General features: G+C 43.2%; 2 protein-coding genes and 1 pseudogene across 4 annotated transcripts; 2 read left to right on the top strand and 1 right to left on the bottom strand.

Moving 5' to 3' along the window:
• The first annotated feature begins 1,353 nt into the window (after positions 1 to 1,353).
• The window catches only part of LOC132892425 (zinc finger protein 271-like), a 120,067-nt pseudogene continuing 97,551 nt past the window's right edge, over positions 1,354 to 23,869 (top strand).
• LOC132892432 (uncharacterized) lies at positions 1,369 to 20,654 on the top strand. 3 transcript variants are annotated; one of them, XM_060930726.1, is made up of 4 exons: positions 1,369 to 1,466; positions 19,322 to 19,407; positions 19,544 to 19,642; positions 19,765 to 20,654. In XM_060930726.1, the coding sequence occupies exons 2-4, from the start codon at positions 19,345 to 19,347 to the stop codon at positions 20,275 to 20,277; spliced, it is 675 nt and encodes a 224-aa protein (XP_060786709.1). In that variant the 5' UTR covers positions 1,369 to 1,466; positions 19,322 to 19,344; the 3' UTR covers positions 20,278 to 20,654. The 3 variants fall into 3 exon arrangements, with proteins under 3 accessions (XP_060786709.1, XP_060786700.1, XP_060786691.1); XM_060930717.1 differs by lacking the exon at positions 1,369 to 1,466 and adding an exon at positions 18,049 to 18,793 and having other exon boundaries at positions 19,309 to 19,407; XM_060930708.1 differs by lacking the exon at positions 1,369 to 1,466 and having other exon boundaries at positions 18,049 to 19,407.
• LOC132884696 (E3 SUMO-protein ligase ZBED1-like) lies at positions 5,712 to 7,640 on the bottom strand. The gene is made up of 2 exons (XM_060918565.1): positions 7,097 to 7,640; positions 5,712 to 6,727 (listed from the first exon to the last, which is right to left on the bottom strand). Exons 1-2 carry the CDS (start codon positions 7,638 to 7,640, stop codon positions 5,712 to 5,714), a joined length of 1,560 nt encoding a protein of 519 aa, XP_060774548.1.

Genomic DNA, 23,869 nt, shown 5'->3' with positions numbered 1-23,869 from the left:
ACTTACTTTCTTACTTCCCGGGCTGGCATGTACAGTATATGACATATGTATGACGTAAACGCGTACCCGACGTGAGCAGATCCAAGCAGAGTTTCGCGTATTGGGTAGTTTAGACGGATATGCAACAGGGGCTGTTTTTAACTTATCCACTCTGGAAGGCGTTTTCAATTTTATCCGTTTTTCAGCCTCGGAAACGCCGTCCCCGTGTAAATGAAAGGCACTTCTGATAAAATATTTAGTCGTTTTTACCCGACAGCGTCCTCGTGTAAACGGGCCCTTAATGTAAACGGACAGTGCATCCGCGAAGAAAACGAGACAGATATGGTCTAATGTAAACTTGGCCTTAGGCTACGTTTACATTAGACCGTATCTGTCTCGTTTTCTTCGCGGATGCACTGTCCGTTTACATTAAACCCCCTGGAAACGCCAGGAAACGGGAATCCGCCAGCGTCCACGTATTCAATCCAGATCGTGTCAGCTCCGGTGCTGTGTAAACATTCAGAATACGCGGATACGCTGTGCTGAGCTCTAGCTGGCGTCTCATTGGACAATGTCACTGTGACATCCACCTTCCTGATTCGCTGGCATTGGTCATGTGACGCGACTGCTGAAAAACGGCGCGGACTTCCGCCTTGTATCACCTTTCATTAAAGAGTATAAAAGTATGAAAATACTGCAAATACTGAAGCAAATACTGCCCATTGTGTAGTTATGATTGTCTTTAGGCTTGCCATCCTTCCACTTGCAAGTAGTAAGTGATATGCGCTGGGATCTCACACACAGCGGCTCAGTCCCGAATCATGGCTTGTTCACTTCACTCGCGCGCTGTGTGAGCTGCGCAGGGCCGGAGTGCGCACCCTCCAGAAGGCACTCGCTGTTCAGGGCGGAGTGATTTGGAGCACAGGATGCCTGCGGAGCCGAGCGTATCCGTGTATTAGGCTTGCCATCCTTCTACTTGCAAGTGGTGAGCCTTGCGCGGCTTGCCATCCTTCTACTTGCAAGTGGTGAGCCTTGCGCATGCCCTAAATGCACTGGGATCATGTTACGCGCCGTCTAAAGTCATGTGATTAGCGTATCCGCGTATTGGCGTTGCTGTGTGCACGGCTAACGGTTTTAGTGTAAACGCGAATCGTTTTAAGAACGTTAATCTGATGATCCGCTGATTCGACGTAATGTAAACGTAGCCTTAGATAGCCAGACTCACACTCCATTTCGGTAGGTGGCAGTAATGCTTCCAAAAGTTGTTTGCCAACCGCCATTAAAAAGGAGGAAGAAGAAGGTTGGGATAAGCGTCCTCCAGTCCAGGTGGTGGCGGTAACGCGTCCAGTAGCTGCTTCTCCAACCGCCAGAAAACACTGGAGAAGAAAAAGCCGCTGCTCGCCTGAGCCCCTCGAGTTATAAAAATAAAAACATGTTGTTGTGACTGGCTCTGAGGATTTAAAACCCTGAGGTAAGTTAAACTGAAGGTGTGTGGTCGAATCCCAAATATATCTCCACTTTACTGTTTTAGGAACTCCGTTCAGTATGAAATAATGCCGTGTGCACCCTAGATAGTGCACTATTTATCCACTCAGGAGAGAGTTGTAGTTTGGCTAACCTGTTTAGTTGTATATTGAAAGTATTTAAATCTTCACTTCAAGTTTATTTCCATCACGGGTTGTTTTTTTTCCTCTTTCTCTAAATTGCGACTTCCTCGCAATTCCAACTTTTTATTTCTCAAAATTTCAACTTGATTTCTCACAGACTTTTTTTTCCTCTGGGTTTTTATTTATTTTTTTAAATTATTATTATTGTTTATTATTATTAAGCTAATCAGTCAGAATCACCCCCTCTGCAGTGTGTTGAGCAGAAAGCTTTACACACTGAAAATGAAAATGGATGAAATCATAGGGGACTGTTTTAGGCATGGTTTCCCGAACCGGGAGGTCTTGTTGTTGGAAGAATCGTATGGTGTTGAGCTCGAAGCCTCTGATCCCTGGAGAGAGAGAACTGTGTCTAACAATTAGCTCTGGCAGCAATGAAACCTCTTACTTTAACTCAGGGCAAGATCAATGTAATTCTCCTATTTTATATTACTCTTTTGTCAAATATGTCACATTTTGCATTTTGTGCCATTTTTTTTTTTTTACCTTGCACAATACCAGAAAAATTCAGTTGAAATCAAACCATTTGAGGCGAATTGGTCCACCTCTGAAAAAACTTGGCATTTGGATTTCCCAGCAAACATTGATTTTCGTGACGTCGCATGCGGAACGCCTCCCTCTGAATCCTACATCAGCGCTGGTTTGTTTATGAGAAAACGACCTGGTGGTTTTCTGCAAATTTCTTCAACGTTATCGCGTAATTATTAAAATGGTTAACATATGTATCGTAGGAGGCTGTAGCAACACCAATCATGATGGGATTAGTACTCATCGTTTCCCAAAAGCCCGGACAATGAGAGAGAAATGGGAACGCTTCGTGCGAGGCACCCGGAAAAAGCCGAGGACCAAAGCAGAGCCGAGAAAAAGACCAAGAAAATCAGCAATTCACAAGTCGACTGTTGCCAGGGTAAGAAATAAGAGAGACTATAAATTAGGTGTTCCTGTGTTTGTGTGGTACACGGATAATGTTATTTATTGACGCACACAAAAGCGCTGGGCGATAATACACTTACCGTAAAATACCAAATAATAGCCCGGGCTATTATTTGTCTCAATCACGTAAGAGACCCGGCGCGTATTAGAGACTAGGCGGCTATTTGGAACAGGCGATTAATTCCTTCTTCACAAACACCTTCCCCAAAATCTACCTCAAAACGGGGAAAAATCATTCTCAGATAGGCCTACTTTTAACCAGTATAACTTACAGTTTGTTTAGAGTTAGATTACAGATAGCACGGTGCCGACTTCAGGGAATTTTGAAGACGCAGAATGCATCTTCGCATGGCACAGTCAGGGTGGATAAAGGATAAATCACACACCTTTTCCTGTTAATGACTAGTTAAGTGCATGCTTTACAAAATAATCAAGAAACCACACCATTGTCTGTGCGCAGCACTGTGATTTAATTACTCTGCAAAGTTATGGTCACTTGCTATCACCCTCACCCATGCAGCCTCCACCCTTTGCGCTTCGCGATGTCTGTCAATCTGAAATTGCATGGAGGGCGCGACGTTGAAGCAACATAATTAGGGTGCAAAGTGTCAAACCAAAGGGTTTTTTCTTATGCTGAAAAATAAGTGACCTGCAGTGGCTACATACTGTCATCTTGCATTCTCACGTTTCTCTCCAAGACGTCTCCCTATTTGGCGGATATGAGCCTATTCCCCGAGTGAGTTGGTACGGTGGCTCGACCCCGTAGAAAACTTAAAGTTCGGATGAAAGTTAGTTGAATAGGTTACTGACTTGTAGGCCTACATGTTGCCTGCCTGACGCGTGCTTCTGCCCAACTTGCACGACAGATTACTTGTTGAAAAGGCCCCTTGGATTAGATTGGCCGCGAGCAGACTGAAATGCATGTTAGAACGCTCTCACCTTTTTTGTAAAGCGTCTTCCAGATCCGAATGGGTAAGGGCAAGTGAAATGGTATAAGGTCTTTAATAAAACTCAGTGTGTGCTTTGACGCATGCATTCGGCAATTAGTCCAACCTTGGAAACCCGCAGTCCTCAATGTCACCACACACGCTGGCTTTCGTTGGGTATACCCAAAGGGGTATTCCTCATTCGATGACGTAAGTGATATCCCACACACCCATGTCAAACGTAATTGGCTAAGACATCTGTCAAAAGTTACGGAGTTGCATTCCTCAAGAAATATTACGGTAGACCAAGATTATAACATTGAAATGGCATGTTTATTATCACGTAACAAAATGTTGTAAACAGTATTATAGAAATAATTTCATTTTGCATTCATTCATTCATTCATTCATTCATTCATATTGTTTCGGTAGAAAACTATGCAATGCAAAATCGTTTAAACACCAGAAAACCAGAAAAGTGCTGGGCCTCAAGATTCTAGATAGAACGTTCGGACGCTTTTTTTTTTTTTTTAGACCTCGGCGAGTATTCGGAACCGGCCTTTATTTGTCACAACACACGCGTACACCCGGCCGTTAAAGGGAACTCGGCGGTTAATTGGAACTCGGCTATTATTTGGTATTTTACGGTACTTAGATTAGATAGAACTTCATTGATCCCTTTGTGAGGGTTCCCTCAGGGAAATTAAAAAGATACAGTCCACAGCCTGGTAAAAAGCAGCCAAAGTAGAGTCCAAAGTAGCACGGTTAAAGTCCCCAGAAATGATGATAAATGCCTGAGGGTGCTGTGTCTGCCGCCTTGCTGTGACAGAGTGAATCCCCTCACATGCTGCGTCTGCCCTCGGAGGGATGTAAACACAGATGGTGATGCTAGCGGCTCCAAGTCTGGGCAACGCAAGCCTGTCTTTATGGAGAAATGTCCCGGGTTACACCAGCGGTTGTTCACGTAAATGATGAGTCCCCCACCTTTGCCTTTCCCGCATGCTTTAATGTCTCTGTCGGCTCTCACAGCAGTGAATCCCCGCAGGTCCACGTTAGCATCCAGTACAAGGTGTGTTAGCCATGTCTCTGTAAAAATAAATAAGCTGCTCTCCTGGTAAATCCGCTGGTTGTTCAGTGCGGATAGCTTGTCGACCTTATTCGGCAGCGAGTTCACATTCCCCATGATGATGGAGGGAATGGATGGTTTATAGCACCACCGGTTGTCCGCTAGCCTAGCCTTTAGCTTAGCCCCAGCTTTGCAGCCCCTGGGTTTCCTCCTCAGCTCCGCCAGGAGGGGGTGTCGTATCCCGGCTCGTCCCATTGTTTTCAGGGCCAGCAGCTCCTCTATCGAATAAGCGAGAAAACTGGCTCCTGGTTGCGTGTTAAAGTTAAAAATATCCATGGGATATGAAGAAAAACACACTGTCTTTGTAAGAAGAGCAGAAAAGTAAAAACATGGAAAAAAAGAGGTTTAAAGAGCTAAAAACTACAGAGCTACTGGAGAGGCAGCCATCTCACACAGCACCCAAGGTCACATTTTCTTTACATTTTACTTCACATGTATCAAGGGATGTACAGCGTGTCAGGGCTTGAGATCTTGGGACCTGTCAAACACATTAAATGTATATCAGGCCTTTAGATTACACTAATTTGGGCATATCAAAGGAGCGAAGCGACTGCGCGAACGAGCATAGCGATAAATACATAAAACAAAAATCTCCTTAGTATGAGTCTCATACAGAACATTGAATATTTGGCACAACAAGATGATTATATCATATCATGGTCACGTTAGGGCTGGGCGATATGAGAAAATTATATCACGATATATTTTTTCAAAATTTTCGATAACGATATATATCACGATATAAATCAAATCACCATTTTTGTATTTTCTTTAATTTTCTGCTCAAAATATGAACATTACAAATTAGTAGTTCCTTCCTAATTAACAAAAATAGCTTAACAAGCCTTCAAGTTTCACAGAACCAAAACAAACTGGATGCACATTCTTTTGTTCTTTTTGTTCAAATGAATAAACTGAAACTGAAAAATAAAAACTATATACCATTTGTTAATCATCTGTGCAAATTCTAGCAACTTTCAAATAAACATAAAAGACATATTGACGTGTAAACCTTATGCTGCAAGGAGAAAAAAAGTGCAATCCTGTACGTCAGTGTGTTTAAGGTTTTTAAGGTTTGACTGTTTACAGGTTACGAGCGAGGAAGACAAGTCTATCCACTGTCTCAGGTTTTAAAGCTGCCCTGTGGCAGGTCACAATGTTACCCCCTGTGCTAAATACCCTCTCAGAGGGTGTGCTGGTTGCAGGGATGCATAAATAGCGCTTTGCAAGGCAGCTAAGTCTTGGGAAGTTTCTTTCATTGATCTTCCACCACTGCAGTGGGTCTGTTTCGCTGTCTGCATCTGCTGCCATCAGGTAGTTTTCAAGTTCCCTCTCAACTAACTCTCTGTCATTGAGTCCTGGGCTGGAGTGCGATTTCTTAAAGAAGCTGCCCAATGACTTTTTTTGTTTCTTCAGGGGGGGAGGCACTGCAGCCTCTCCTGCCTCTGCTTGCTCTGGTGCTGCTTCCTCTGTTCTGACTGAAGTGGACAGGTCCTCCAGCATCTCAGACACAGCTCTCATTTTGATGGCATCAATGTTTTCCGGGTTGATGTATTGCACCTTGAAACGCGGATCAACCAACGTTGCAATATCAAGCAGTTCCTCAGTAATTGGATCAGTATACTTTTCATCCAGGTATGACATGACTGTCATCTTCAATTCTTTGGTGAGCTGTGTTTCATCGTCGGCTGGCTTCAGAATCTGTGTTCTGAAAAGTTGCAGCATCGGCTTGAGGTATGACACACTCACATAATTTTCACTGGAGAGTGAATCAGTGAATTCCAGTAGTGCATTCAGGGCCCCATGCACAGATTCCAGGACCTCTATGTCTTGCCATGCAGGAACCAGTTGTCTTGTCTTTTTGTCTGCACCTAAGACCTGAGCGACGGCTTTCTGCTGCTCCAGCATTCTTTCAACCATCTTCTGACGTGAGCCCCACCTGGTGGGTGACTCAGTCACTAACTTGTGCTGGGGTAGGTGAAGCTCTTCCTGAGCAGCAGCCAGGTCTCTCTTCTTCTTCCAAGAGAAGCTGAAGGCAGCCACTGCTTTCTTACACACACCCACAGCACGCTCCACTTTCTTGTTCTTTCCGGCTCTCTCTGGGGAAAAAAAAAAAAAAGAGAACTAGTATGATTATTTATAATAGGCCTACAGAATATTTTACATGAGGGGCTGCATAATCAAGACAGTCTTTTTAAATTTAATAGACATGGGCTTGAATCCAACATAGTTTGAATAGGTTAGAATCTTCTGAGGTGGCAAATAATCTTTGAGAAATACATAAAGCATAATTTTAAACGGGTGGCCTAATAAACATTATGAAAAGTATTAACTCTCTAACATTGTAAAACTTTCTTGTCTAGTTTCTTTTTAAATAATTGTTTTTTTTAAAGATAATAATGAACATGAATTTTTCATATTTATACGACCTGAAAATATAATTAAGGCAATTCTGCTATTCAACTTACCAACAGCTGAGTGAAGTCGATGCCCAAAACGCTGCAGGCGAGTCCAGTTGTTGAGGGAGGTAGCTTTCACTATATTTGCTCCACTATCTGTGGTAATGCAAACTTGTTTGCTTTCACTTAGCCCCCATGAAGCAAGCGATTCTGTCAGTCCTGATGCAATTGCTTCACCAGTATGGTCCTCGGGAAAGTATGCCGTTTGGAGGCATTTGCTCTTTAAAGTCCAGTCTTGCTCAATGTAGTGAGCAGTGAGGCTCATATATGGTTCTGACGTTCGACTTGACCACATGTCCGATGTGGTGGCAAAGTATGACACGGCTTGCAGGTCCCTCTCAACCATCCCTCTGCACTCCGTGTACATGTTTGGGATCGCTGTCTGCGAAAAGTGCTTGCGTCCTGGGAGCTGATAACGAGGGTCGATCACATTCATTAGCTGTTTGAATTCTGCCGTTTCGACTGTGCGTATTGGCAGCATGCCTTTTGCAATGAAGTGTGTGATTGCATGTGTAATGTCTTTGTGTCGCTTCGATGTTTTCTCATACGGCATGATGCGGGAAAGAGCGGACTGCATGGTCTGTTGTTGAAGCTTCTTTTTACCGGCATTCGAGGGGTCATTGCCGGTCTGACAGCACTCTGCGTGCTCTAGTGGGTGATACTGTTTTAAATGCTGGAAACAATTGGTGGTGTTTCCAGTCTTAGTAGGGACGTGCTTTCGGCATAATTTGCATAGTGTAACACTTTGTTGTATGTCCGATTTTAAATATCCAAAATACCTCCACACAACCGAAGATCTCTGGCCCTTCTTTTCAACAATGTCCTCCAGGGCAGTGCTCTGACTTTCCTGTTCAGAACTCCGGTCAGTCGGCTTCTCGCTCATTTTTATAATCGCTTTGTTGGAGAAATGCCGCGCTCCTGCAAACTTCACCACTGTGCGTTGCTGCTACACGTGTGTGTGTTTGTGTGCACGCAACCTAACTTGACGTGGCTCTCTTCCAACTGATTGGTTACGTGCGGTACTGTTTAGTTATGATTGGCTATTCGCGTGTCTGTCAAAACTTCGGATGAAGTAATTTTATTGAAGGCATAGGCTTATCGTAGGCATATCGTACATGTCTAATTTCTAATCGTAGAGATTTTATATCGTGAATAACATCGTAATCGTAAAATCGCCCAGCCCTAGGTCACGTGATGTTTTGGTTGGCAAGAGGCTATTTATAAATGGCCGATCGGAGTTATCGGGTCATAAATTATGGTAGTGTCGTGTTATCGGCTGTACATACGGATTTGATAAGAATGATCCCAAGAGCTTTTACCGTATTCCAAAAAAACCTGAAGCTCGCCGAAAGCTTTGGATCACTAACAAGTGGGAACCTACTGACAATGACCGTATTTGCTTTCGACACTTTTTATACAGGGATGAGAGTTTTCCGCTTTTTGGCGGAATTCTGCTTTTTTCAGTCAAAATGGACCTTTTTTTATATTGTTGCAAATCCGTTGAGAAAATTTTAGGGGGGTAGGGTCTGCGTTGTGCTGTTTTGTCATTGCCACGGGGCAAGGGAGAATATGACTCTCGTGGTCATATTTTTCCATAGCAACGCAGTTTTCTATTCCTTTTTGTAAAGTGTCCTTGGGTTTCTTGAAAGACGCTATATAAATTTTTTTATTATTATTACAAAAGGCCTATGTCAATGTTTCCTTTACATAGGTGTAGTTGATATTTATCAAATGAAAGTTTAAGTAATGTATGTACTTGAAAGAGAGTTCTACTTTTGTACAAGTGTCAATTTTGTAAGCAAACACAGTATGGTATTTCAACAACATTTGTAAAATTTTGATGATAAAATAAATGGTTTAAGGTAAAAAATCTCTAAAATCCATGAGCTCCCGGGGGCTTCGCCCCTGGACCCCACTGGGGGCCTGCGGCCCCCGGACCCCTGGCTAATTTTTCTGATTTTTTTTTCATCACAAGCCACTCTCATCCCTGTTTATATCTGGTAAGACACATGACTTTTTTATTATTTTGTTTTGCAGTTTAATATTATGATGCAGGCCTAGAAATTCATATATTTTTTTTTCACAAGCCAGCCGGAATAGTTACCTTCCAAAGTAACTAGCCAAACAGAAAATCAACTAGCTAAAATTTGTTCATGTATGAATTTTATTCATAATTACTCATCTCATCTCATTATCTCTAGCCGCTTTATCCTTCTACAGGGTCGCAGGCAAGCTGGAGCCTATCCCAGCTGACTACGGGCGAAAGGCGGGGTACACCCTGGACAAGTCGCCAGGTCATCACAGGGCTGACACATAGACACAGACAACCATTCACACTCACATTCACACCTACGGTCAATTTAGAGTCACCAGTTAACCTAACCTGCATGTCTTTGGACTGTGGGGGAAACCGGAGCACCCGGAGGAAACCCACGCGGACACGGGGAGAACATGCAAACTCTACACAGAAAGGCCCTCGCCGGCCCCGGGGCTCGAACCCAGGACCTTCTTGCTGTGAGGCGCCAGCGCTAACCACTACACCACCGTGCCGCCCATTTCATAATTACTCATTCACTTATTAACTTATTTTTATTGTAATAACCTTTGACTAATATATTCATTATTTTGTTTACCTTTTTCATGGGTGTGTTGTACCCTCGGAAAACACGACAGAGTTTCGTAGATGGTAGCTGTCTGGCCAGCCTCGTTTTTTTTTTTTTTTAAAGTAAGTTGTCTTCATGCCTTCCTTTGACAGGTACCGGACTATGAAGATGTCATGTTTCTCCATAGTCCTATCTCTCGACTCGTCAAGGCCAACTCCTATAAAGGGGCTCTTCTGGAGTTCTTTGATGAGACTAGTAACGAGCATTTGCAATGTAAAAATTAATACAAAAATCTTATGAATTGTATATCTAATATACTTTTTTATAGGATTCTTCTAGTCAGCTGAGTTGTTCATTGTCCACCTATTGTCAAAATAAACCACCTATAAAACCTAAAAAAAACCCCAAAACAATAGGTTAGTAATAAATTGGATATCATCAAACTAACCTTATCCAAGGAAGCAAAGTTGAATACCGTCAGGGATTTTTTCGTGCAGTTTCCACCCCTCCTTAGGTTGATGTCCTGCACTCAATGGTTTTGCTGAAATTTTAGGAAGGATGGATATTTCCTGAAAGAAGAAAATGCATTTTCTTCTAAGCAATGAGCACAAAATAATCAATGAGCACATACCCATACTGAGAGCGGTGGGCAGCGATGCTACAGCACCCAGAGAGCAATTAGGGTTAGGTGCCTTGCTCAAGATGGGTGGGAAAATGGCACCTGTGTGTTTGGCTGGCCATCTCCCTCTGTTGAGTGTGTTGCTGTTTTTCTCAAGTCTGTTGTTTGTTATACGGAGTGTCTCACCGCTGCAGGTGTATGATCACCTGACACTTCTTAATATTCATGAGTCTTTGGAAAAACTGTTGATCTGCGGCTCTGATGGACATTCAAAGATGCCTTCACCTTTTCTGGTGTTCATATCTCCACATCTACGGCATCTTTGCTGCTGGCTACCTCACAGCAGTCGCCGCAGAAGACAGGGAAAGCGAGGAGGAGTTCTCATTAAACTTAAATCTTGCCTGGCTTCTTCTCGTCACGATCCCCGTCATTTATTAGCCGGATCCTCCATGGACTACAGGGGTTACGATCTGCGGATCACATGTACTTCCACGGAGTACAGGTATCTGTGGTTCCAACCAGTTCTCTATGATACCGGGGTGCTGTTCCCATGTTGTCGGCTAGTGTGGACCTGTCAGCGGGGCTGTGTGCTGGGGAATCTTCGCTTGCTCACCTGCTCCTCTCACCAGTCTGGCTGTTGCTCAGCTCCTACTGCGCTGATTAACACCAGATCTCTCACAGATAAGACATTTATTCTGAATGACTTCTTTACAACACGTGATCTGGATTTCCTCCTGCTGACAGAGACCTGGTTGAAACCAGGTGAGAACAGCGCCTTTTCGGAGCTCCTCCCTCCCGGCTGTTCTTTTTTTTCAGCACCCCACGAGCTGCTGGTCGTGGCGGCGGTCTGACTGCTATATTTAAGGAGATTTTCAGATGCCGAATGTTAACCGCTTAAAATTATTCCAGCTTTGAACTGCAGCTGTTTGTGATCGACCTCGCCTGCCCCGTGCTGTGTGCCACAGTCTATCGTCCTCCCAAAGTTAATAAGGACTTTATTCAAGAGTTCTGAGTTGTTGTCTGATTTTATTGTAAAGTTTGATAAACTATTGATTTGTGGAGACTTTAATATTCATGTTTGTTGTGCAGCAAGTCAACTGGCTAATGAGTTTAAAGGCCTTTTGGATTCCTTTGGTCTCACCCAGTCTCTTAATGCACCAACACATGAGCATGGGCGCACTCTTGATCTTATTTCTCACGGGCTTTCAGTTTCCCTCAGAGAAATAGTGGACACTGCCATTTCGGATCACCTCCCCATTGTTTCTGATTTTGCTGCCCCCCCGCCAATAAGCCTGTTTCCCCAGCTCGTAGATGCCGTATCTTTACTTCGCCGACGGCTGGGGAGTTTGCTGTTGCCTTTAGGGACCCTCAGCTGCATGCTGACAGTGGGCTGGTTCCTTCCCTTTGCCCAGAGTCTCTACTCTCCACTTTCCATTCTATTCCATTCTACTTGTTCTGCGATTCTGGATTCTGTTGCCCCTTTTCGGCAAAAAAGCATCAAAACCAAGACAGATCCCTGGTTGAATGACCACACCCGTCTGCTTGGGCAACAATGTAGACAGGCTGAACGGACGTGGAAAAAGGACAAACTGCATGTATCCCTGGGCTGGTTAAGGGACAGTTTCACTGCTTACCAGAGATCGCTGAAGGAGGCCAAGTCCAAATATCTGTCTTCCATTATAGCCAATAGCTCTCATCATCCAAGACTAGTATTTAATACGATTGACTCTGTTATTAATCCACTCCCCACTGTTCTGTCTGATGCCTTCGCTGCAACCTGTGAAGAGTTTGTCTGTTTCTTTACTGACAAAGTGGCATCAGTCAGACAGAATATCAGAAACATTGATGCGTCCCTTGATAACGTGGATGCTCCTCCTACACAGTCTGCTGTTTTTGACTGGTTTGAGACTGTTTCTCTGTCGTTTTTCACAAAGGTGGTTAGTGGCATGAAACCCACTAACTGCCCCTTAGATGTCATTCCGGCCAAGTTTTTGAAGGTTTTTAATTCTGTTGGGTCAAGTCTGCTTGTTTTTATAAACACTTGTCTTAATTCAGGGTCTGTCCCAGCTGCCTTCAAACATGCTGTAGTTAGGCCCCTCCTTTAAAAAAAAAAAAAACACATCTTGACCCCTCTGTTCTGTCCAATTTTAGGCCTGTCTCCCATTTGCCTTTTCTTTCTAAGGTCTTAGAAAAAGTTGTTTTTATTCAATTATGGTCATTTTTAGAGAGAAATTCTAGTCTGGTTTCAGATCCCGACATGGCACTGAGTCAGCACTGTTAAAGGTGCACAATGATATCGCTCTGTCTGTGGATGCCAGGAATCTTGCCATGCTGGTGCTGCTCGACCTCACAGCGGCCTTTGATACAGTTGACCATGCGGTCCTTGTATCTCACTTAGAGCAGCATGTCGGCATCCGTGGCACTGCTCTCCAATGGTTTAGGTCATACTTGGCAAATAGGAGCTTTGCTGTGATGATTGGTGACCTCTGTTCTTCATATACATCCCTCTCTTGTGGGGTGCCACAGGGTTCTATTCTCAGCCCTATTCTGTTTTCATTGTACATGCTACCTCTGGGATCAATTATTTAAAAAAAAAAAACACACAATCTGCCTTTTCACTTTTATGCTGATTTGCAGATATATTTACCCATGAGACCCAATGAAAATACGACGCTTACTAAGTTACTGGATTGTATTACTGATGTAAAGCACTGGCTGGCACGGAACTTTTTGCACTTGAACGACAGCAAAACAGAATGTATTTTATTTGGCACGTCACCCATGTCAAATGTTCTTACAACAAACTCTGGTATTCTGGCCCCCTTTTTTTAAACCATTTGTACAAAATCTTGGTAACGTTTGACAGTGGGCTTAAATTTGATAAACAGATTAGTTCTGTTAGAACAAGCTTTTTTCAGCTCCGTCTCTTGGCCAAAGTGAAGCCGTTTCGCAGTCGGCAGGATCTCGAGAAGGCAATCCATGCATTCATCAGTTAGAGACCGGACTACTGTAATGCCCCTTATGTTGGCCTCAGCCAGTCTTCAATTTTTCGTCTTCAACTTGTACAGAACGCTGCTGCCCGATTTTTAACAAGCACGTCCAGACGTGAACACGTTACTCCTGTGCTGTCATCACTCCACTGGCTTCCAGTCCGTTTTAGAATTGATTTTAAACTTCTGTTTGCTTTTAATGCCATCAATGGCCTGGCTCCCTCTTACTTGTCTGAGATCTTAACTATCCGTGATCATGGTAGGGCCCTGCGTTCTTCGGGTCAGCTTCTGTTAGAAGTCCCAAGGTCGAGATATAAACAGTGGGCTGATCGTTCTTTTGCTGTTGCTGCTCCCCAGACTGTGGAATAATCTGCCCCCCGACATTCGCACCACTTTTGATCTCGGCCTTTTTAAATCGAAGTTGAAGACCCACTTTTTTAGATTGGCATTCAATCCTGACTAGGGGAGTATTGTTTTTGAGGGGTACTTTTTGTCTGTTCTATTTCATGTAGTTCTGAAAGGCTTTTAATAACCTGCAGCACTATGGCACCTTCTGCAGTCAAAACCTGTGTTTTTATGTACTGTTGTGTGTGTTTTTTTTTTTTTTTTTTTTTTTTTTTTTATAAACGTATTTTATACAAAACACTTGTTTTAGTGTTTTATGGCTTTGATGTAGTTTCGTATGGTTTATTTCACACCTCTGTTAGTGCACCATTGTTGGAATATTGGGCCCGCCTCATAAATTGAATTGCAACCTCCAGGTATAGCTGTTTGTGGGCAGTGAAGGACCAGGTGGTCCATGTCTTGTGCTGCCCGTTGGCATTTTGGACATGTTGGAGTGTCACGATACCCCCATTGGTAGAGGTTCACAGCGGTTCAACCACTTCTTTTGATAAAATTCTATTGGATTGGACCCACTCACGTCTTGAGAGGGCCGAAAAGCCTGGGAGTGGGTCTGTTGGGTTTGTAATTATTTCTCCTCCCCGTGGTATGTTCGAATCCCATTCTCGTTTCCAGGATTCATTTATGTTGAAATTGATTACTTGTTTTGAAGAATGGTTTGTGTGATTTTAGTCTGTTGGTGTTAGAGGCAGAGTCAAGTACCCTTCTCACCGGGGTAGATTCGTCCAGCAGTTGTATACGCTCATGTTGGCGCTGGGTTGCTTGTTCCCTGTGGAGGGGCAATTGATGCCATCACAGGGAGCCAGGCTGTAGGTGTGGCTTTGATGGAACCTGTGATTATTCTCATGGCTGAATTCAGCTGAACATCTATTTTGTTGGTATGGGAGCAGCGGCTCCAGACTGGAGCACAGTACTCAGCAACACTGTAGCACAGTGCAAGAGCTGAAGTCCGCAAGACGGACTGTGATGCTCCCCAATTGGTACCAGCTAGTTTTCTTATTATTGCACATCGCTTTTTGAGTTTCTGTGCTGTGGCCTCGCAGTGTTGTCTGAATGTTAGCGCTCGATCTAAAAGTAACCCCCAGGTATTTTGGGGTTAAGTCTGAAGGCAAAATATTTCCTCCAATGTTATCACAGACTTGCAGTGTCTGATTTGCTGAGTGTTTAAGTGAAATACAGAGCTAACAGTCTTTGTGACATTCATTTTCAGGTACCATTTATTAAAAAAAGTGTAATGTTTCCACGTCTCTTGTTAGGGTATTTTCTAATATTTCAAATGAACGTGCCTGTGTGGCAATAGCTAGGTCATCTGCGTATCCAAATTTTAGGGATTCCGTGGGTGGCATGTCACTTATATAAATGTTAAAAAGAGTAGGTGCAAGCACTGAACCCTGGGGGACTCCGTTCTGTATTTGTTTGGGTTTGCTCATCTGGTCAGCAATGCATACAAAGTAGCTATGGTTTCCTGTCATTTTGTAAAGCAGCCTCAGTGTGGCTCTACGTTTTACATATGACAACAGCTTAAACATGAGCCCCTCGTGCCACACTGTATCATAGGCGGCTGACAGGTCTACAAAGATGGCACCAATTTTCTGTTTTTCATATCCTGATTCAATGTAGGAGGCATACCTGTCAACCCTCCCGTTTTTCCCGGGAAACTCCCTTATTTTGACTTATTTCCCGCTGTCTTCCCGTTTTATTTTCCCGAAAATATCCCGTATTTTCACAATATAAAAGTCGGTAGGTCCAGAATTCATGACGCGCCTCTGACAGGAGTTTACAGCAGGAAGTCGGGCCATGAATTCACGTCCCCACCCTCTCAGGCATCAGTAATTACATAACTATGTCCGGAGGTGAGGCTGAACAAGTGATTAGGTCTGAGGTGAAGATGGCGATGCTAATAGCTAAGAAAAACATTAGCCTGTCTTTCTTTGATGATTTCAACAAGTGCGTGGGTGGAATGTTCCCAGACTCTTCCATCGCAAAGAAATTTTCCATGGGGAAAACAAAAGCCTCCCAAATAATCAAAGGTAAGCTACACATGTTTACATTAAGTATGTCCTGGCTAAGACCTCATAAATAGCCTAGTGTAAACTAATTGGTGTATTACAGTAGAAGCCATTCATTTGTTTGCCTGTTTCCATGCCCGCACCATGCTTGGTCCGTGCGAGGGCTGTGCCCGTATCGTAATCCCCCACACATGACGTGTTGATGAAGCCTGGACTGGCAACGCCCCTTAAAAAACACAGCTGCAATACCATTTTTTTCCACGGGGAGGAGCAGTGATTTGTGAAGTTGCATTGACAAGCCAGATCAACGTTTCTGAAGAGGATGGCAATAAACCAGAGTTTAAGTCCTGTTGAAAAGTGCAGTTTTCTCGCTTACCATGTCCAAAACCTGACTTGAGCTGAGGCGATATTACGCCAATACGGCGCATTGCTCTAAACATTGGTGGTATATCTGGGTTGTTATTCGTTTGTTCAATAATGCTGATTTGTTTACACTGAGTCCCGATGATTAACTATGCAATATTAGTTAGCTGTACGGCCTTGTAATGTCTGTCATTCATTTGTTATAACAGACAGTTGACGTGGATTATTCAGGCATCGCGTGGGGAAAACAATACGAACATAAACACTTCTCAAAACATCCACTTCAACATGTTCCAGGTTTCCTACAAAACTGGCATGACTTTCCCTTTGTGTTGGGCAATGTATCAACATCGGGTTATTTGAGCTGTTGCTCATTTTATTGGCGACTGTTTGCCTACATCTGACGCTGCGCATATGTGGAGTACAACGGTAAAATGTGTTCTTACTTCCCTTTTCTGTTTGCGCATTCCCATTATATTCACCAGTTATTTCATTTTATTAAACGCGGATTGATTTTGTCATTGTGTCACACGAAGTTTGCTCCGAGCTAAGCTGGCAATTTAGAAGCACTTCTCCATAAGCAAACGGAGAGAGGGGAGGGGCGCTGCACAGATGCAGCTGTGCGTATTCTGATTAATGCAAGAACAAGATAAGTAACAGTAAATAGCTGCAGCTGGCTCCTGCTGGGGCTCAGCGCTTGCACTGGCTATGTTTCTGTTTTCATCTTTAAAAAATCTTTATCTCAAACAATCTCAACAATCATAGCTTGCTACTGGTAACATCATAATCTACAGCACAATTGGTCTGTTTCTTAGCACAGGGTGCAGCAGGGTGTCCTGGGAAAGTGAAGTGTGTATTGTAGCTGGCTGACGAGACAACAGCAAGACCACTAAAGTCCGCAACGCGACTGCTTTTCACTAACCTGGAATGAGCGAAACATTACGCGCTCACTGGTTGATGTCATTCCAAATCTATATATAATGTGAAGCCATTCCGCATTGAGCGTCAAGAATACCGATTTTAACTTTGTAATATTTTGTGACAAATTATTCATAAGGTGGCCATGAGCACACCAGAATCTGCGGTCTTCACTGGTTACGAAGTTGCATTATTGCTGTCCTGGCCAGAGCGTTGTGGCCACAGCCACTGCTCAAAGTCTTGTGTACAAGCAAATATAATATTCGCTTTTTTTTTTTTTTCAAATGACGGCCGAGAGATCTGGGGCTATTGCCGGGAGATGAAGTTGCAAAACTGTGCAATAGACACGTTTTCATGCCAATAGTTATTTGCATTTACATGCTTAGGCTACAGTTTTTGTCTCCTACAGGAAGTGATTCAACGATGGACATCATATTTTAATGATGGAAAAAATAAACAGAAAGAACATGATCTCGAATCTCCTGTGTTTTTATTGGTGGGTGAGGAAGGAAGACCGATCAGGAAGGCCTAATATAACAGCGTAATCCTACTGCAGCGGTGAAAACCGGACGTCTCCTTTTCTTTGACTTGGAAGAGCTGATTTTTCAGGCATGTTATGCCGCTTTTCCACTACAAACGCGGCTGAGCCGTGCCATGCTGAGTCGGGCGGAGTCGAGCTGAGCGGGGCTGTTGGAGTTGCATTTCGACTACAACCGCACTGAACCGTGCTGGCTGGAAGTGGGTGGACACATTGGGTGGAGTTAGCGAAAGTGGGTGGACGTCAGGTGATGTCGTTAAGCAGCGCAAACTGTGACCTCAGTGAGCTTTTAAGCGGTAGTCTCACGACCCGAATAGTAAACAATAAACATGGAGGACATGGAGTCGTTAGTGTTGCTGGTCTTGGTGCTGTGGCTTGTTGTCACCGACAACGCCAACAGATACTGGCAAGAGCGTATAGATGAGGTGAGGCGCATAAGGCTTCAGAAATTCTCGTAATTCGTAATTATTCTTCTTCCGGGTTTGCGGTGTTTACAGATCCCAGCGTGCTCGCGGGGCATGTGTGGGCATGTGAGGACACTCCTCCTCACCAATCAGTGCACAGGGGAGTGTCTGCTCACGCCCCCAGCCTCACTCGGCTCGCTTCGGCTCGCTTCAGCCCCACTCCAAAACCGTGCGAGTTTTAGGGGCTAAGCAGGGCTGAAGCGAGCCGAGTCGTGCTGTTTTTTGGTAGTCGAAATGCGAGCCGTGTCGGGCTGAAGCGAGCTGAAGTGAGCTGAAAAAGGGTAGTGGAAAAGGGACATTAGTTTCCTGCGATGCAGCCGAAAATCAGCCCTTCCTAGCGAGACACATTGTATTAGACAAGAATGGGACAGCATTCCTATTTCTAAATTTGAGAAACTTGTCTCCTCAGTACCCAGACGGTTGCAGACTGTTGTATCGAGCTAGTGTGCTACACAAAGGAAATATTACAATTGCTGCCATAGCTCCCTAACTGTTTAGATAAAAACAAAGGTAGACCAAGGAGAGGGGGATTAGATTTAGCAACAACTGAATAAAGACGAGTGGACACTTTCACAACTATAGCCTACATGGGGAGAGCCAAAAAAAGACCAAAAAAAAAAAAAGTAGACCAAGGAGAGAGGGATTAGATTTAGCAAAAAATGCTGGTACATTGCCTGCTCCCATGCTATTCGCTACTTGATAAAAAAAAAAAAAAAACAACAACAGGGAAGTCTGTCACGTCCAGAAGTACACGTCTTTGATATGCCGCGGAAAATCGCCGTGGAAAAAAACACTTTGAGGTAAGATTTGTTTCATATTGACTGGGCATTTAAACATAACTACTTTTCCTGATATATATGAAACATATTAAAGGCTACACACCCTTTATTCTGTCATTATTGGGCGTGTTACATTGATTCCGATAGGCGTAAGCAATATACCCCCTCTGTGAAGATTCTCGACTTGCCTACAGATTAACTCATGGTATTGAATCCCATTTTCATGTATCTTTCTAAAAATTGATTTAGCTGTTTACACATTCATTGTTAAAAGACATGTTCTTGAATTCAGCACCTTTTGTAAGGCATAAAGCTCGTCAGGAATCCCATTTTCATGTATCGTTTTAAAATTTGTTTTCTTTGTTGAGGACGTGTTCTTGAATTCAGCTCGCCTTTTGTAATGCATACAGCTCGTTAGGCTGGAATCCCCCACTAAATGTTCACATTCCAGACCATTCTCACCTCAAGCTGGACCTCCCACAAAACCTGTCCATTTGTAATAAATGGCAAGACGTTGCCCATTTGATTTATTTCAGCATTTTGGTATAGGACAACAAATTTCTTTGGTGACAATGGAGACTGCTGAGTTCTACATGGCACGGACTGTCGACAGACCAAAACGTCTTGTATCCAAAGTAAGTTCATGTGCGCAACTTTCTATGCACTGCAAAAAAATTCTAGTTTCTAGTTAAAAAAACCATCCAGTTTAGGACATCCAGGACTCCAGTAGCCTATGCTATTCTAAACTAAATATTGCTTTGCTTCTTCTAGACAGCGCAGCCCTTGCAACACGCTGCCAAAAAACAGGGGTCTGCTAGGCCAGCTGGCACTCCTGCAAAATCCAAAGTGCGCCTTGTAAGGAAGAAATCGGTAAGTTGTCTGAGTTAAGACCATCCAAATAAATGACCCTAATGAAACCATTGTGCATATAATTTATAGGCCTATCTTTTAATGTTTATGAATTGTGACTCACATCTATCATTTTCATGTAGGCTGTGACAGTGGCAACAGCCGGCAGCAGAACAGACTGCTTTGGACTTTACAAGGAAGAAATTAGGATTATGAAAAAGCGGCTAGATGACATGGACAACCGCTTGAAGACAGTGTCAAGAGAATTGGAGGTAGAGAAGCAGTTTAGAAAGGCTGTGGAGGACCGTGCGAAGGCAGAGGAACGCTTTAAGAAGGTGGAGGAACTTCTGCAGCGGCTGGTTAACCCCCCACCTGCGGCGGCGCAGCTCACCAGGCCACGGCAGCGCAGCCCACAGCTCACCAGGCCACACCAGCACAACCACCAGCACCGCACACAACTGCTAGTGCTAGACGGCAATTGTCTTTCAACGCCACTCCACCAACCCTTGGACCCAGGGTCCCGGCTGGAACTCCCCTGCCGGACATTGAGCTCCGGGTCCTCTCTGCTGAGCGAGACGATTACCTGTTCAGGCAGAGCCAACAAAGAGGCCAGCACAGGCCAGACATTTATGCCGCAAATGTGTTCATGGCTCTGACGCCATTCGAAGAGTATCAGCGGTGGGGGAAAATGATTAATTGGGGAGGGTCACAAGGCAAGGCCACCTTGCTGCACAATCTAAAGAAAAAAGTGCATCAGTTAACCACAGAACGTTTTCCTGATTTGTCTCCGGACAACTGGGTCAAAATCCGAAACCGGATCAACGAAAGACTGCGAAGCCCCCGAAAAGTAGACCCTGAGGCGGAACAAATTGGCCACTGACATCTTGTTTTTTTAGGCTACAGTACTTGTCTTGTTAAAACAAAAAGTGCTTTTGCACACATGTCCCCCCCAGTGACATTAACCATTTTTATACCTTTTTCCCATTCCAATTTTGTCAAGTTTGCACTAGCTAATAAAATGCACAAATGAAAACACCTTTCTACTGTCGTTCATAATAAAAGCCTGTAGTCTCAGACATTAGGAACATAGCTGATGAAATAACACCAGTGCAGGTAGTTATGCCAAAGGGCAGTATAACGCCTACATAAATATGGATAACCAGGGTTAGATCTTAACACTAGCCCATGGCTAGTGCAGATAGCCACGGGCTAGTGCAAAATCTCTGCTACTAGCCCGTGTTGGCTAGTGCAATAACTTGACATGGGTGTGGCCATCTTGAATCACGCAAAATCTGATACAAAATATTTTAGCTCATTCTATTTATTGTACATGGTGTAATGCATTGTTGCTGAACATTACTGTCACAGTTCATTGACACAGGTTGTAACTGTGTACCATGATGAGTGCCTAATTTGCTAGACCTACCACAAGGTGGCACCACCATTCAGCACATTTAATATTCTGTAAGAGTAGGTGGCAGGGCAGTGGGGGCTGATGTCAGCCATGTTTGAAAAGTTTTGAGATGTGAGTAAGAGGAGATTTGCACTGAATTTGCAAGACAGCATAGTTTTTAACTGGCCTATCCATATGGCCAGTGATTCTGAGTGAATGAAGCATAACCTTGTGAGTATGAAAATTCAAGATGACTCCAAATCAGTCAGTTTTTAGAATTGAAATACAACCCCGATTCCAAAAAAGTTGGGACAAAGTACAAATTGTAAATAAAAACAGAATGCAATAATTTAAAAATCTCAAAAACTGATATTGTATTCACAACAGAACATAGACAACATATCAAATGTCGAAAGTGAGACATTTTGAAATTTCATGCCAAATATTGGCTCATTTGAAATTTCATGACAGCAACACATCTCAAAAAAGTTGGGACAGGGGCAATAAGAGGCTGGAAAAGTTAAAGGTACAAAAAAGGAACAGCTGGAGGACCAAATTGCAACTCATTAGGTCAATTGGCAATAGGTCATTAACATGACTGGGTATAAAAAGAGCATCTTGGAGTGGCAGCAGCTCTCAGAAGTAAAGATGGGAAGAGGATCACCAATCCCCCTAATTCTGCACCGACAAATAGTGGAGCGATATCAGAAAGGAGTTAGACAGTGTAAAATTGCAAAGAGTTTGAACATATCATCATCTACAGTGCATAATATCATCAAAAGATTCAGAGAATCTGGAAGAATCTCTGTGCGTAAGGGTCAAGGCCGGAAAACCATACTGGGTGCCCGTGATCTTCGGGCCCTTAGACGGCACTGCATCACATACAGGCATGCTTCTGTATTGGAAATCACAAAATGGGCTCAGGAATATTTCCAGAGAACATTATCTGTGAACACAATTCACCGTGCCATCCGCCGTTGCCAGCTAAAACTCTATAGTTCAAAGAAGAAGCCGTATCTAAACATGATCCAGAAGCGCAGACGTCTTCTCTGGGCCAAGGCTCATTTAAAATGGACTGTGGCAAAGTGGAAAACTGTTCTGTGGTCAGACGAATCAAAACTTGAAGTTCTTTATGGAAATCAGGGACGCCGTGTCATTCGGACTAAAGAGGAGAAGGGCGACCCAAGTTGTTATCAGCGCTCAGTTCAGAAGCCTGCATCTCTGAGGGTATGGGGTTGCATTAGTGCGTGTGGCATGGGCAGCTTACACATCTGGAAAGACACCATCAATGCTGAAAGGTATATCCAGGTTCTAGAGCAACATATGCTCCCGTCCAGACGACGTCTCTTTCAGGGAAGACCTTGCATTTTCCAACATGACAATGCCAAACCACATACTGCATCAATTACAGCATCATGGCTGTGTAGAAGAAGGGTTTGGGTACTGAACTGGCCAGCCTGCAGTCCAGATCTTTCATCCATAGAAAACATTTGGCGCATCATAAAACGGAAGGTATGACAAAAAAGACCTAAGACAGTTGAGCAACTAGAATCCTACATTAGACAAGAATGGGTTAACATTCCTATCCCTAAACTTGAGCAACTTGTCTCCTCAGTCCCCAGACGTTTACAGACTGTTGTAAAGAGAAAAGGGGATGTCTCACAGTGGGAAACATGGCCTTGTCCCAACTTTTTTGAGATGTGTTGTTGTCATGAAATTTAAAATCACCTAATTTTTCTCTTTAAATGATACATTTTCTCAGTTTAAACATTTGATATGTCATCTATGTTCTATTCTGAATAAAATATGGAATTTTGAAACTTCCACATCAATGCATTCCGTTTTTATTTACAATTTGTACTTTGTCCCAACTTTTTTGGAATCGGGGTTGTACATGTCACATTGTGCTTGTATGGCAAGGCATTAATGCCATAACATACAATTTAAAGCAATGTATTGTTATCAGTAGTTTATCATTTTGTATTTTGAAGAGTGCATTCACAATGTTTGCTCACTTGTAATTTCATTAGTTTGCAGGAATGGAACAGAATTTTTAAAAATTGTGGCTGTTAAATTTTAGTTATTTTATTTTATTACCTATAAATTGTCAGTATATTATGAGCATAGAGGTAAATATCAAAGTTGATATGCTTGAAATAGAGACATGTTAAGGGCAGCTTTCTTTACCAGATTTTTTGTTGTTAATTTACTGCAGTTTTGGTTCCAGGTCCACCACTAGCCAATGCGCATAGAGCAAATAAAGTCTGAATAAAGCAGAATTGTGTTGTCATCCTCTACACACAACAGTTGCAGCATGTGGCGTTACATAGACAATATGGTTTGAAACACAAAGTCTCACATGAGAACCATAATGGATTGAATAAAGTACTGGTTTTGTTACACTGAATTGGGAGCTTCTGTTGTTTCAACTTGTTCATTGTTTAGTATTTAAAATTCTTTCAATTGTCTCAGGAATTGGGCTTAAAATAGCGGGCTAGTGCAACACTCTGCGGGCTAGTGCAATTTGCAAGCCACTAGCCCGGCTGGCTAGTGCAGAAAAACCTTAAGATCTAACCCTGATGACTATCTTTTTTTCAAGAGTGGATGGGTTCAAAATGTTGTCGTATGGTGGTGGAGGTGAAAAACCGCATCAAGGTGAAAAACCATATGTCTTCATAATCAAAGCAAAGCAGTAAAAAATATATCTGGATATCCTGATCTGCACAGTCTTTGTTACCCCGGAATGCAAGGTAGTAGAGCCAAATATTAATTGCAGTCCATTACTTTATCATGTTTTCAGTGAAAAAGGCATGAGAAATGAGTTAAATGTTTAGAGAAGTGAATATGTGCAGTCG

This window comes from Neoarius graeffei, chromosome 1, assembly GCF_027579695.1.
Source record: "Neoarius graeffei isolate fNeoGra1 chromosome 1, fNeoGra1.pri, whole genome shotgun sequence".
NCBI lineage: Eukaryota > Metazoa > Chordata > Actinopteri > Siluriformes > Ariidae > Neoarius > Neoarius graeffei.
Note: the sequence above shows the minus strand (reverse complement) of the source record. Positions and strands in the feature narration are given on the sequence as shown.